General features: G+C 29.8%; 1 protein-coding gene and 1 pseudogene across 1 annotated transcript; one reads left to right on the top strand and one right to left on the bottom strand.

Moving 5' to 3' along the window:
* Positions 1–1,778: 1,778 nt before the first annotated feature.
* LOC145568042 (protein FLOWERING LOCUS T 1-like) lies at positions 1,779–11,738 on the top strand. Its single transcript, XM_081627501.1, has 4 exons — positions 1,779–2,143; positions 2,285–2,346; positions 7,936–7,976; positions 11,298–11,738. Exons 1-4 carry the CDS (start codon positions 1,946–1,948, stop codon positions 11,522–11,524), a joined length of 528 nt encoding a protein of 175 aa, XP_081483627.1. The 5' UTR covers positions 1,779–1,945; the 3' UTR covers positions 11,525–11,738.
* Positions 11,739–13,613: 1,875 nt separating this feature from the next.
* LOC145628889 (L-type lectin-domain containing receptor kinase IX.1-like) lies at positions 13,614–15,484 on the bottom strand (annotated as a pseudogene).
* Positions 15,485–15,503: the final 19 nt, after the last annotated feature.

The following is a 15,503-nucleotide window of genomic DNA, read 5'->3' on the forward strand; positions in this document are numbered from 1 at the left end:
TAATATCATTTAAAATTAAATATATTATTCTAATATCCGACAAATGAGATATCATATTTACAATTTAAGTTTTAGTTATAAATACAACTTCCACATAATAACTTACATAACCAAATAAGGTCACATTTTAAATTACATTATAATAGTAAAAATTATTCTTTTCTAATAAGTAATAGCAAAATTAATCAAGAAATAATATGGTTATATCATCATAAGAAACTTAATACTAACAGCAAAATTAGTGACGACACATGTCATTCACTGGTTGAAGATTTTCCCTTCAATTTTTCTTACATTTTTTTTTTGTCAATACTTCTTGAAAGATATTTATGCCCTATAATATTCTCTTTCCATTTTGGAGATTATATATATCTATATATATATATATATATATATATATATATATATACACACACTCAAATGGAATGTTTTTATATGTATATATTATTATTATTATTATTATTATTATTATTATTATTATTATTATTATTATTATTATTATTATTATTATTATTATTATTATTACTACTACTACTACTACTACTATATCTCAAAAATTTACAAAGTCATGCATCCTACAAAAAATCAGTGGGAATACAAGATACAATATGGGCCTCCACTCCTCTAGCTATAGCAAATCCTATCCTAGTGAAGATAGAGCTGCAATAGTGCCTTAATGTCCCGAGTCTTCGAGAACTTCTGGATTCGCTTATTATTATTATTATACTTCTAAATATTTATTAAAACCTACTATTCACTCATATTTACAAATTTGATTCTATGTATAGAAAATAAAATAAAATTTAATTAAGTTTGCATAAACCAATGTGTGGTGTATGTCAACAAAACAGGGACATGATAGTGTACATAGCATGGGTTCTAAATATTCAATAATCACTTTATTTTCTTTAACATTTTTGAACTGTAACGCATCAGTAGCCTTTACATCATTGTCAGAAGTAAAATAAATAAAATTAGTAAATAAATAAATAAACCTCGATGTCTACATAGGTAAATAAAGAAATTCAATTTCTTTTTAATTAAGTTTGTATATGTGATTCTTTTTTAGTATATAATTACTAAATTAATGCAGTAGTTTGCTTTATAATTTATTAAAACTCGTGCATTGCACGGAAATTTAGCTAGTTAAGAAACAAAGGTGAATGAGAAGTGTAAAGATAAAATAGAAGAAAGATCTATTGTGGAAAGCTGCATGTGATATTATGGGGTATGATCAATGTTGGTAAAGATATTATGCCAAAAATAGAATTAAATAAAGTATAAAAAAACAAGGTTACAAATCTACAATCTCTTTTTGTTTCATTGAAGATTTTCCTACTTTCTTTTCCTAAATTTTTTCTTTCTATACTACGATGCATCCATATGTGCCAATGCACAAGATGTATCACATACCTAGCTCTATAGGAAAATGATGTTACAACTTTTTCGAAGTTATGTGAAACTAATTTTAAAAATATTTTTAGGGTAAGAAAGGGTTAGTGCACTGAAATAAGAGAGAATAATTACGGGAGTATTTTCCACTAAACTTGTGAAACTAATCATTAAGTAACCTCCCGTAAAAAAAAAAAAATAAAAAAAAAACTATTAAGTAACTTATGCCCAAACTTTGATTTGTTACATAATTTTTTTATAGCCTTTTATGTTATATAAAGCATATTTGACAATTGAAGTGGCCAACATCAGCCTCTCCTCCACTTGGCTTTTATAATAGAGATATATGTAATATATTCACCCGTTAGTTTCCTCATATACTGAAATATTATTTATTTAGGAATTGAGGGAATAAGTTTGATATCTTTATAAACCCTATAAATAGAACTCACTACTATACCAACTGTAGAACACAAGTAAACAATAAAAAAAAAAAAGTGTAGGTACAAATTTTGTTAAATTGCCTATAAACGTACATATATAATACAACTCTATGCCTAGTGGAAGAGATTCACTTGTTGTAGGACAAGTGATTGGGGATGTTTTGGATCCCTTTACAAGGTCGGTAACTCTCAGAGTTGTCTATGACAATAGAGAAGTCATAAATGCTAGTGAATTTAGACCTTCTCAAGTTGTCAATCCACCAATGATTGAAATTCAGGGTAATGATCCTATGTCATTCTATACTTTGGTAAGTTCAACTCCCAATTCATATATATTATTATATATAAAAAACAATTGCTATTTTTTGTACCTTGGTATAATATGCGACATACCTTAGGTTTATGTCATCCATACCATATCTCATTGCATTTTATCAAAATATGTGAAGGTTATGGTGGATCCTGATGCTCCAAGCCCCGGCAATCCATCCGAAAGAGAATACTTGCATTGGTAAGTAATCACATTTAATTTGTTAATCTTAATAGTATGTCACAAATCATGTATAAGAAGTTGGGAGTGAAATGATGTCATATTAAATTTATTGTGTAGCTAATTTATTAAATTAATTTAATTATTTTGTAGTTGGAGCTATTACATACGATCATTAGGCCAAAGTTGTGGTTAGTTAAAAAAAAAAAAATACTAACTCTATATATAGAAATGAAATATTTAATATTGATAAAAAAATATTTAATTTGTATGAATTAATTTTTTTTTAACTTGTATCAATTAAATATGTTGAATGAAATATATGTTTTAAAAACCAATACATGTAAGAGTCTTGTTAGGGAATCATATTATATTTATTTAAAACATACTCTTCAATAAATATGTGTTATATAACGACTCTTACATGATCTATTTTATAAAGTATGTGTTTTTAATATATATATATATATATATATATATATATATATATATATATATATATATATATATATATATATATATATATATATATATATATATATATATATATAATACTCCGTGTTTTTTCAAGTATTACAGTTTGACCGACACATAGTTTTAGGCAATTTAATTGAATTAAATAAAAAATAAGAGATAAGTGGGGTAATTAGAGTATTAAAAAATTGTAAAATAAAGATAGTTTGGTTAATTGTTTATTGAAAAGTGTTACAGTTTGACCGGCACATAGTTTTAAGTAATTTAATTGATTTAAGTAAAATAAGAGGTAAGTGGGGTAGTTAGACTATTAAAAAATTGTAAAAGAAAGATAGTGGTGTTAATTGTTTATTGAAAATAAATGAATGTGAGAGGAAAGATATAATAAAAAAGTAGTGGGTTTGGGTGTGGGACCATGAGAGAAGAGAGATATAATATTTTAATGTAGCTTTTTGCCAAAAAAGAAATGTAATACTGATTAAAACACGGCTGTATTTGATAAATGTAACACTTATTTAAATACGGATTTGCGCGTGCATTAAATTAATAATTTTTTCTCATGAAAGCTTCTTATTAATGATTTGATGATCTCAAATTCAACCAAGTTCTTTTTTTCATCAATAAAAAATAATAAATTTTTTGAAGTCAAATCAACTGGGTTGAAATCATTAACTGCAATGATTTTGTCTCTCTCCTTTTGATTGAAAACTCGTTTTTCACCTTAAAAATCTCTCCTTAATCAAATTCTATCAAAACACAACTCTAAGGGTTCGTTTGACATTGCTGTGATTTTCAGTTTTTTGATTTTTTTGTTTTCTAAAAGTATATGATATGTGTCCCATAATAAATCAAAAATTATATAAACTTATTAAAATTATGATAATTTTTAAAACTGACAACAGAAAAATGGAAACACCTTTTTCTTGTTTCCTGTTTTTGGTTTTTTTTTTTAAAAAAAAAAACTGAAAATCAAAACTGATGCCAAACAAGCCCTAAGTTAGTTACGAAATTTCTTATGTTTTTTTTTTTTTTTTTTTTTTTTTGAAAAGTGTAAAATGTATTATACTCGTGTATTTAAGGGGCATTTGACTTTATGTTCTAAAATCTAAGCATGTTGCTCAAACAAAATTCATGGAGTGGCTATTACAAAAACTGATTTCATTCACCTTTAATCCATACCCTTTTTAGCTAACTTCAAATAAATCTAATATATATAAATAAAGTATGAATTTTTCAGGAGCATTTGACGCGCCACATAAGAAAAAGTATTGTTTTATCCAATGAAAAATTAGATTAATAATTTATTTTAGAATTAAAAAATTTACTCGCCACCTAAGCAAAAGTGACGAATAAGATTTAAGAATTTTGACACATAGGTAAAAACAACGAATAGTGAATAATTAAAATTTAAATTACTTTTAAAAACCAATAGTTATCTTCTCTAAAAAAAATAAACAATAAAAAAAACTAAATAATAATTATCTTTTTTACATATATGGATGCAAATTTTTAATCTCAAATATCTTTAATCTCTCCCTAGAAAATGTTGTAAAAGTCTGATTTTAATAATGTACTCATCGAGACGAATAAAACTAAATCTCATATGACTAATTTCCCATCATATTTTATAGTTAAACGATTATAAATGAGACTAACATTTTAAACAGAACGAGTATATTAAATAAGCGCATAGGCAAAAGACTTATTTTGATCAATTAAAAAATGAGATTTGTCATTTCTTTTTTGAATTAAAAATTTAAATTGTCACATAAGCAAAATTAGTGAATAAGGTTTGGGATTTTAAATTCAAGCGTCACATAAAATAATAAAACAAAAAAAGATAACTTCAGTGTTAAAATTAAAAAATTATCTTATGATATTAGGAATTTTATCCATATATTTAATGAATGTTCTTCATAAATATACAAAATTTTAAATTAAATAAAATGATTACTAGAACCGTGCATCGCACGGGCTTAGAAGGCATTTTTGGAGAGTATTCGGCGAGCCACATAAGAAAAACTATTATTTTGACCAATGAAAAATTAGAATAATAATTTATTTTAAAATTAAAAAATTCGCTCACCACCTAAGCACAAGTGACGAATGAGATTCAAGAAATTTGCCACATAGGTAAAAACAACGAATAGAGAATAATTAAAATTTAAATTATTTTAAAAAACCAATAATTATCTTCTCTTAAAAAAAAAAAGTAATAATTATCTATATGGATGCAATTTTTTTATCGCAAATATTTTTAATCTTTCCCTAGCAAATATTATAAAAGTTTGAATTTAATAATGTACTCATCGACACGAATAAAACTAAATCTCATATGACTAATTTCCCATAATTTTTAATAGTTAAACGATTATAAATGAGACTAACATTTTAAACAGAACGAGTATATTAAATAAACGCATAGGCAAAAGACTAAGACGAATAAAACTAAATCTCATATGACTAATTTCCCATAATTTTTAATAGTTAAACGATTATAAATGAGACTACCATTTTAAACAGATTGAGTATATTAAATAAATATATAGGCAAAAAACTTATTTTGATCAATAAAAAAACTAGATTTGTCATTTATTTTATGAATTAAAAATTTAAATTGTCACATAAGCAAAATTAGCGAATAAGGTTTGAGATTTTAAATTCAAGCGTCACATAAAATTAATAAAACAACTAAAGATAACTTTAGTGTTAAAATTAAAAAATTATCTTATGATATTAGAAATTTTATCCATATATTTAATGAATAATCTTTATAAATATACAAAATTTTAAATTAATAAAATAATTTATTAGAATTTAGAACCGTGCATCGCACGGGCTTACATCTAGTACTTGTAAATAAATTGGGCAAAATAAAAAGAATAACAACGCATTTTACGAGTCCGTTAAAATAAGCGTATCCTACGAGTAATAGATTTGAAAAAAGTAATATGCAAATAGTTGAAATGAAAGTTGAAAAAGCAACTAAAAAGGTTAGTGAAAAAAGGGAAAAAAAAAACCCGAAGAACTTGTACCTGATGCCATCAATTTCCCAATCCAACATGCGTTAAGCAATTCCGATCCGATCCACCCACTCTCACTCAATCAAGTAAAGTTACGTAGTATCTTGTGCCCCGTTTTCTTGAGATCTTTAATTCAACAAATTTCGAAGAATATTTTTGATTTTTTTTTTTTTAATTTTAAAAATGCAATAAAGAATTAAAGATAGACCGGTTATATAAGTAAACTAGGTTAGATCCCGTGCCATGCACGGTAATTTCAATATTTATCATTTATCATTAGTTTAATACAATTATTTTACTATAAAAAATAATATCAAATTGCAAAATAGGATGAAAGTTGTGTAATTACGATTTTTTTAAATCATTAAAGAAAACGGAGGAAGAAATGCGTGCACGACTAATAAAAATAACTATGGATTACATTACAAAGTTATAGATAAGATTACATTATTGTATTATATGACTTTGTTCCCGTCATAAAATAAATAAATAAATAAATCTTTGTTGAATGTGTAAAAATGAATATACTTGCCAAATAGAAAAGAAATATTATTGTAAAGTAAGTATTAAATTAAATACTTCTTTAAGAAGCTTTGGAAAAAAGGAAAAAAAAAAAACCCTTTTGTAGGGAAAATTTTTAACCAGGTTATGACAAGTGTCATTTCTGATTTCGCCTTTAGTATAGGTATATATTGATTAATTACCTCATACTCCATACGGAATGCTTCCTTTCTAAATAAATATTAGTGGGAACATAATACAAATAATAATTATTTAATAGCATACTAATCCTTAAGAAAAAAAAAAATTTAAAAAAAAAAAAGAAAAAACGCTATGCCAAATTTAAATTTTTTTATGAAATTATGTAAGAAAAATCTCAAAAAAATAGATCAATAACCCCAAAAATATTGATATTTCATACTCAACACGCTTTCATTAATAATTAATCATTTCTTTTAATACAAAATATATTCTACAATAAAGTATATGATTACTAGCAAAAAGTTTCATCTCAACGGAAATATTTTTCAAAATTTTGTTTATGAATTATTTCTAATTCTAATAAACAATTACCACTCACTCCGTCTCTTTATTAATGTCCACTTTCTATCATTTATTACTCACATAATAGAAAATGGACATTAATAAAGAGTCGGAGGTAGTAGTACTTTTTATACAAAAAAAATTCCTCCCAATTCAATGTATCACACATTCACAAAGAGCTTTTTTAACCTTCATATGATCTTAATAAGGGGCTTTTGGTATGACTAATGAAAATGGAGTTGGAAGGAAACAACTAATTAAGTGGGAGGAAAGGAATTATTTAACTCTTACATTTCTATTTGTTTGATTTAATTATGGAAATGAATCACTTAAACCTATCTTTCTTTATTTTTGTTTGAGAAGAGTAAGTGTAATTAGGGGTGTACACCAATACAGATTCGGACCGGACCGGACCGGACCTGAATCAGGTTGGACCGGAGCCAGATTGAACTAGTTCACGCGGGCTGACAGTGGACTTGAATATGCCGGTCCGGTCCAGTCAAGTTTTCGGCCCGGGTATTTTATCTACACACCTAGGAGGCCTAGCTAGGGGTGAACTGGTCCAGGCTCGGACCGGACCTGAACCGGGTTGGACCGGTTTGCACGGACCGTCAACAAACCTGAACTTTACGGTTCGGGTCCAGTCCGATTTCAGGTCCGGGTTTTTTTTTGTACACCCCTAAGTGTAATTGTTACCTTAGATTTTAGAGAGGTAACAAACGGGTAGAAACCATTACCCTTTAGTAATGGTAATTCACTATTGTTATCAAATTTTCTAACCAAACACTTGGTAATGATAATGATTTATTTGTTCAATAAAAAATTAAACACTCCAACCAAACATGCTCTTAATATATTGCAATAAAAAGAACGGGAGGGAATATAATTTATAAGTTTTTGAGGGTAGTACTATAGCGTTGGCATACATTAATAAAACTTCATTGTTACTCATTACATTTTTGGTTTTATATTTTTTTTCACTACCACGTAATTGTAATTTGCTCTTTTGGATCACTGATATATTATATATTGCAATATACTAATGTAGTTAAATTTTTTTAATATTCAGGTTAGTAACTAACATACCGGCTACTGGAGGCATAAGTTTGGGTAAGTCAATTTGATACAGTACTGATTTAGAATGTGTCAAATAAATCGGACATATTTAAAAAGCACGCATGCAACTAGCTAGTATGTTTTTTTTTTTAAAGTGTGTTGGTCCTATTTTCAAAGAGATTCTCCTTTTAGAAATTTTTCATGAAATACCTTAAAATTTAGTCAAGTCCCGTTCACCTTATTCAAGACTAGATCGAATTCTAAAGGAAAATAATATTCATTACTAAGAAGTTCATTCATTACTAAGAAGTTCAAGTTAAATCCCTTTAAAAAAAAAAAAAAAAAAGAAGTTCAAGTTAAATTTAATAAGTTTTTACTTAATTTATTCGGTTTTAGTTTTAGTTTTGACTTTTAACATTATTTTGATAATTAATAATTTATTACTATTGACTATTTTGATAGGCAGTACTACATCCATTTTATATTTTTTGCAACTTTAAAATATTTTTTATCTTACAAATAATACTCAAAGTTGCAAAAATATATATATAAAACGGAGGTCGTAAATTATAAGCATGAATGTCAGATGATGATATATCGATCGATTTTAATGTATATTTTCGAAATATCATTTTTTTTTAATAATTTTTATTTAATGATAATTACATATGGAATCTAATATATAATTGCAGAGTCACTTTTAATGTGAAGCCTCTAAAACCCCAATGCTAAACTCTCATGCATTTGAGGTTTTTTTTTTTTTAATAAAAAATAACTACCCACCCTTATCCCATACTTTATTTATTTATTTCAATTTTTTTTATATTTTTTTTTAAAAAAAAACAATAATTACACCTACCACCTTTTTTTTTTTTTTTTTTTTTTTTTTCTTTTTTGGTATTAATGTACAGCACGCTTTTTGCGTGACTGGCCTCGCCGAATAACTGCTTGCAAAATATCAAAGTAACTCCTAGAGCATTGATAGAACAACCCTTATGTCACTAACCGAGTAACCCCTATAATACTGAACGAGTAATTTCTATAACTTTGACAAACTAAATCCCATAATAGCTGGCCACATTGCGTGGCCACCGGTAAGAGTAAGACCATGTTCTTTTAAGTAGAGCAAAGAACATCAGATTTCAACAGAGAAGAGAAATGTCAGCAAGCCAGAACGAGTGTTCGCGTATTACTAATACTCAGTGGCATAGCTAAGCAGAGCAAATCAAACCACAAGTACACAACAAACAATAACAGCTCAAAAGAATAAGGTCTAAGTTAACATCAAAATCAACTTCCTATATTTTAAATATATTATATATTTAATATTTCTCTAATATAATATATATCCCGTGCATTTTGCACGGGTACACTCTAGTCTAATATATAATTGCAGAGTAAGTGAATGAGGAGCCTCCAAAACCCCAACTAAGCCTCCTCATTCACTCCCACCTAAAAAAACTACTCCCTCCATTTCCTTTAATTCAAAAAAAAAATAAATAAAAAAAAAATAAAAAAAAGGAAATAAAAATAAAAAAAGAATATACATAGAATACATCCAACTACTCATCTACTAAGGAGTACTAATACTCTCCAATTAAATTAATCTTATCTAAAACTAACTAATTATAATTTCAACTTCAAAAAAAAATAAAAATGTAATAGACTAAATACAGTTATCTCAACAAGTCATCATCATTCAATCAACTCCACTTTCATTTTCACTACCCACACATACATTATTCCTTAACTACACAAAAATTATGAAAGCTTAGATCACTACTATAGTATTCAATATCCGTAGTTAACCAAAAAAAAAAAAAAAAAAAAAAATTAACTTTGGGATAGAATACATTTGTATTGGGTTTTATATGTAATCCGATTTGGTAAGCAATCATCTTTGCTTTAAATCTATGTTTAGTTATGATTATCTAAAATTTTAAATAATTTTTTTTTTAAAGAAAGTTAGTGCATATTATTAACCATTGCATAAGGACAAAGAGTCCGTAAGTACATACGGGGCAACATTACTAGGACAATGATTTTCCAAAATTTACTCAACCTCAAAAGACACTAACTTCGCGAGATGGTGAGCGACATAATTACCCTCGCGTTTAACATGTGACCAACTAATAAAATCAAAATGCATATTAGAAATAAGAATATCATAAAGGATTTTGTCAAGGTCGGAGTAGATGTAGCTTGAAGTCTCGAAACTATATTTTGGCAGTCCAACTCCATAATTAGGTGCTTTAGACCATATCTTCATCCCAAGTTCACAGCAAACCGCACCTCCATCCATTCAGCTACCACAAGTGGCCACCTGCCACACATTCGCCTACAACCAACAAAAAGAACCCCCCCTTTTTCGTTTCTAGCCACTACCCTAAGCCCCACCCAGCCTTCCTCCGCAAGGGATGCACAATTCACTTTAATAACCCCATTCACTTATAATTACTATGATTCCATTTTTATGGTTTTATATTTGATTTTTCTGATTTATTGATTTATATTTTAATTTTTTTGTGTAAGTAATCAATAATTATTTGGTTTTTTTCCACTATTATTTTAATATTTTTCCTAATAACACATACTACCCCAAAAAACTACCTATTTAATTATATTATCCAATAAATTTCTTTTTAGAAACACGAATGTTATAAGAAATCCCATATTATAATTGCACATTTTTCTTCCCTAAATTACGTACACTTCAATTTTTTGTCATAAGTTCCAGTACTTTTTTCTGTTTTAATTTCATACATTCCTATCAATAATTTAAAATGTGACATATTATTATCTAAAAAAAATAAAAATAATGTACGCCATATTTTTCTTTTCGATCTTTCTAGTTAGTTTTTTTTTTGTTTTTTAATTTTTTTATGTTGTATTTTTTTTTTAAATCCCATTAATAGTTTATAACCTGTGCATTAGCACGGGCGCATACTAGTATTGATAACTTGATGAGGGTGTTAAAAGAAACTTGTCAACTAAATGAGGAATTATAATGATCAATAGATAGAGTCCAATATTATTCAAACTATTTATCTTATTTGAATTAATAAAAATAATTTAAACCGTAAAAAAGTGAAAAAAAAGTGTGAATAAAAAAGCCTAATGTGTCTACGAATCTATGATAGTATTAGAAGATGATGTCTCAACAGGTATATCTATTTTACATCTACTGTAGAATTATCACTATTGCTATTGATATGGCTTTTTTTATACCGAAAAAAGTACTCTGCATCAAATAAAAAGGTCTCAATTTCCAATTTTTGCTTAAACTTAAGAGTAGATGAGTAACTTAATATAGTTATTAACTACTTCGTATTAAGGTATCAACTTTGATGTACTTTATATGTTGTTGTAAAACAGGGCAAGAAATCGTGGCATACGAAAATCCAAGGCCGTCGTTAGGCATACATCGACTTGTATTTGCTGTATTTTGTCACTCAGGGAGTCAAATAATCGGTGCACCAGGGTGGCGTCCGAATTTCTTCACTAGAGAATTTGCTGAAGTTTACAATCTTGGCTCGCCTGTGGCTGCAACATACTTCACTTGTCAAAGAGAAGGCGGTTACAGAGGAAGGAGGCGAAGCTAGGCTTGCCTGGATTAATGATGCCTTAAAAACTTCTTTTTATTGGAGCATCATGCATTTTATCATTACGTTCAACAACAAAACCATCATGTTGGCTATTCTAGCTAGATTGGTTGGCTTAAGTTCTCAAACGAGGTTTTACCAGAACCTCGCCATAGGTGAGAAGTGTAAGCACCGTGAGGTGTGATAACCCTATCGATATGAATAATAAAGGCTACTTTTAATACGTATGTTTTGTTATTGCAAGTTATAGGGTGTTTTGGTCTGTGTTTTTCAATAATGTTAATATTGAACTATATCATGAAGTTATAATTTAGGTGGTTTTTTTTGGTGTTTAGAGAGCCACAAGGGCGGGTGATGAGTTTCGATCCCAGTATCACCTGAAATCGGGAGGGGAGCTCTAACCACTTGAGCTATCCCTCACACTCAGTTATAATTTAGGTTGCGGAGAGGAAGAACTTGGCTCCCCTGTTCAAAGCTAGTAACAATTAATGTTGAGGCAAGTGGGTGAAGGAATTATCTGTCGATCAAGATGCCAATTAATTAGGATTAGATTTAGTAACAATATTTTACAATTAGCTATCTTAGATGGTAATAGTACATTGCTAGAAACCAAATCTGATCAACTGGGTAATCATTTGGATCCATAATGGTGGCCTGTCAAGACTTATACATCTTTAGAGCTTTTGGAATGCTCTCCAAGTATACGGAATTGGATAAACTCTCTGTCAGTAATTGTTCTATATTAAGGTTAATGACAAGTACCATTCAGAAGGTGATATTGTTGGTCACATACAACATACATCCTTATGATCGGAACTTCTCAGGGAGGGGATCGGAGAAGTTAAGAGAATTTCTGCCACAAAATATTTCTAGTGGGGATTAAATGTCAAATAGTACAATCCTTACCAATAGATCAAGTAAGTACTTGATACGAGTAATAAACAAATGGTAAACATCAGTTGTATGTAGAACATACTGTAGAATTTACGTACACATAATTTCATTTCTTTGATAGAGTTACCTTACATAATCTGTATACGAAGGAAAAATATATGAAGGAACGAACATTGAAATAATCAATCTAGTCTGACCAACACAAACTTTACATGGACCAATTTTTCCAGCACAAATGTACTTGCAATACATTAAAAGCCATAGCAAAAACATATGAGATCAGTACATGTTTTAGAAAACCCAAAATTCAAAATTCAAAATTCAAATGCCAAGTAAAATAGTAAAGTAAGTTGGAGAAGTTGGTTTCTCCGTCAAACTTACTTAGAGAGTTAGGCCATGTTCTTTTCACCTTAAAAAAATAATATTAAGTAGTTTAGTAAAATTAATTTCAATTCAGTAAAAATAATTTCAGTTCAGTAAAAATAAGTTCAGTTCAGTAAAATTCAGTTTTCTTAAAGAAAAATTATAATAGAAAATCAGTAAAAATAATTTCAGTTCAGCAAAATTAAGGTGAATCAAACAGGGCCTTAAAGATGATTCTTATTAGACTCATTTTGGTTCCTTGAAGTAATCTTATAGGATGAGCCCTTTAACATATCATAAACCTTCTCTGATTCCTGCCATTAAAAAATAAAAGAAAAACAAAGGTCCCCTGGACTCCTTAAACAATAATATATGAAGGAACTAAGATTGAAATTTTTAAATAATAGGATAATCAATCAAATTTGACTTAGACAAACTTAACACGGATCAATTTTTCCAGCACAAATGTACTTGCAATACATTAAAAGCCATAATAAACATAAGAGATCAATACACATGTTTTAGAAAATCCAATATTCAAAATTCAAATGCCTTACAAGTAAAATAGTAAAGTAAGTTGGGGAAGAAGTTGGTTTCTCTGTCACAATTACTTAGAGATAGAGTTAGAGATGATTCTCATGAATCTCATCACACACATTTTGGTTCCTGGATGTTATATTTTAGGATGAGCCCTTTAACTTACCATAAACCTTCTCTGATTCCCTGCCATTAAAAAATAAAAGAAAAACAAAAGTCTTGTGGAAAAAGTACATATATTTGACATTAAACATAACCATTTCTAACAAACTGATCAAGGCATAGAAGATGAACTCTAACGACCCACTTCAATGCTCGTTGAAGTTATTGAAGGGACACTAGAACTAGCTGAATGTACAGGCACATGGTACATAGCAATGGGCATTTTGGGTGGAAGGCTAGGCAGAGTGGTCTCAAAATTTAGAACTTGAATGACTTGTCTTACAGACGGCCTCATAGTATGATCAGGATGAGCACACCATAGACCGGCCATTATCAAACACTCGGCCTGCTTAGCATCATACTCGGTCCCTAGCCTCTGATCCACAGCAGAAATTATGTCACCTTTGCCATAGAGATCCCACACCCACTCAATTAATCCCTTTTCGATACTAATATCCCCAGGATCCCTTGATTTGTGTCCGGTGGCTATCTCAAGTACGACAACACCAAAGCTATATACATCCGATTCTTTACTAGCCTTCCCTGTATTCATATACTCTGGAGCCATGTATCCTAGAGTTCCTGCTAACCTGTTGTTTGCGCAACAAGTTCATGGTCCATTAGTCTTGCAAGACCAAAGTCACCCAGCTTAACATTAAAATTGGAATCCAGCATTATGTTGCTGGACTTTATGTCGCGGTGCAACACACACTGCTCCCACTCCTCGTGTAAGTAAACCATCCCTGAAGCGAGCCCAAGAGCTACTTTGTATCTCGATGACCATGGCAAAGGAGCCTTTTTTCCAAATAGATGAGAATCAGGACTACCATTTGGCATGAATTCATATACAAGTAAAAACTCATCTTCATCATGACACCATCCAATAAGTTGCACTAAGTTTCGATGTCTTAGCCTGCTAATAATCTTAACCTCGGTACTATACTCTTTTTTCCCCTGTTTTGACCCCTTAGAGAACTTTTTCACAGCAATTGGCATATCCAAGTCTACCAGATATCCTTTGTAAACACTACCAAAACCTCCTCCCAACTTTCGATCACTAGAAAATTTGTAAGTAGCTGAGACAAGCTCTAAATAAGAGAACCTTCTAGGTCCGGCTCCTCTCTCAAATTCATCATGGAATGAGGCTGCCCTTGCCTGTTTCGTTCTCATACGTGTATTTCTCCCGTACATAAAGAACATAATTAAGCTCCCCAGCAAAATAAACCCAAATGGTGTAATCAATCCGGCCATTAACTTGGCCTTTTTATTTCCACCACTCTTCACTTTTTCCTCCAAGTTTAAGCTAAATGCCCAAGATTGAAGATTATGTCGCTCCACATATTGGCCAGTGGCAGCAGAAAAACCAATAGAAACCCACTCGGGTAAGGCGGTCATTAGATCAATTTGCAAAGAGAGACTCGAATTCTCACTACCACTTAAGAGGTTTCCATATGACCAAAGCATAGTGAGATTCTTAGTAGTAGCATTATAAGTCACCCAAACATTAACAATTTCTCCACTATGTTCACTAGCATTCCAACGGGTATACTTGGCGGAGGCTATAGTACCGTTGTTGATCCCAACATGTTCGTAGGGAGGGTCCCATTCTACATTTGAAAACGAATCAAATTCAACAAAGACAATTTGGTTACTGGAGGAGAATGATGTTGTAGTGTTAAGGAGGCCGAGAAATCCACCATCCGAATTGGGTGGTATCTCGAAACCAGCAGGAGCAATGAAAAATGTGAGGCCATGACTATAATAGCCAAAAGACACATTGTTTGTGTCAATGAAAAAGGAGAATTGGGTTGAGAAGTCCGACATCACGCCTGAACTTCTATCCGAGAGATGCACCTTGTCGGCATAAGTAACTAGGCCAACACGGCAAAGATAATTAATTTTGTTGAATTCAATTGCACCCACTGAATTGACTGCATCTCCATGGTAGAGTATGTTAGAATTGGGCTCAAAACGAGGGAATTCGAAGGAAATTGAATCAGCAAAGATCGGAAGGTGTATAGAT

The sequence above is a fragment of the Chenopodium album genome, chromosome 1, assembly GCF_948465745.1.
Source record: "Chenopodium album chromosome 1, dcCheAlbu1.1, whole genome shotgun sequence".
Taxonomy (NCBI): Eukaryota; Viridiplantae; Streptophyta; class Magnoliopsida; order Caryophyllales; family Amaranthaceae; genus Chenopodium; species Chenopodium album.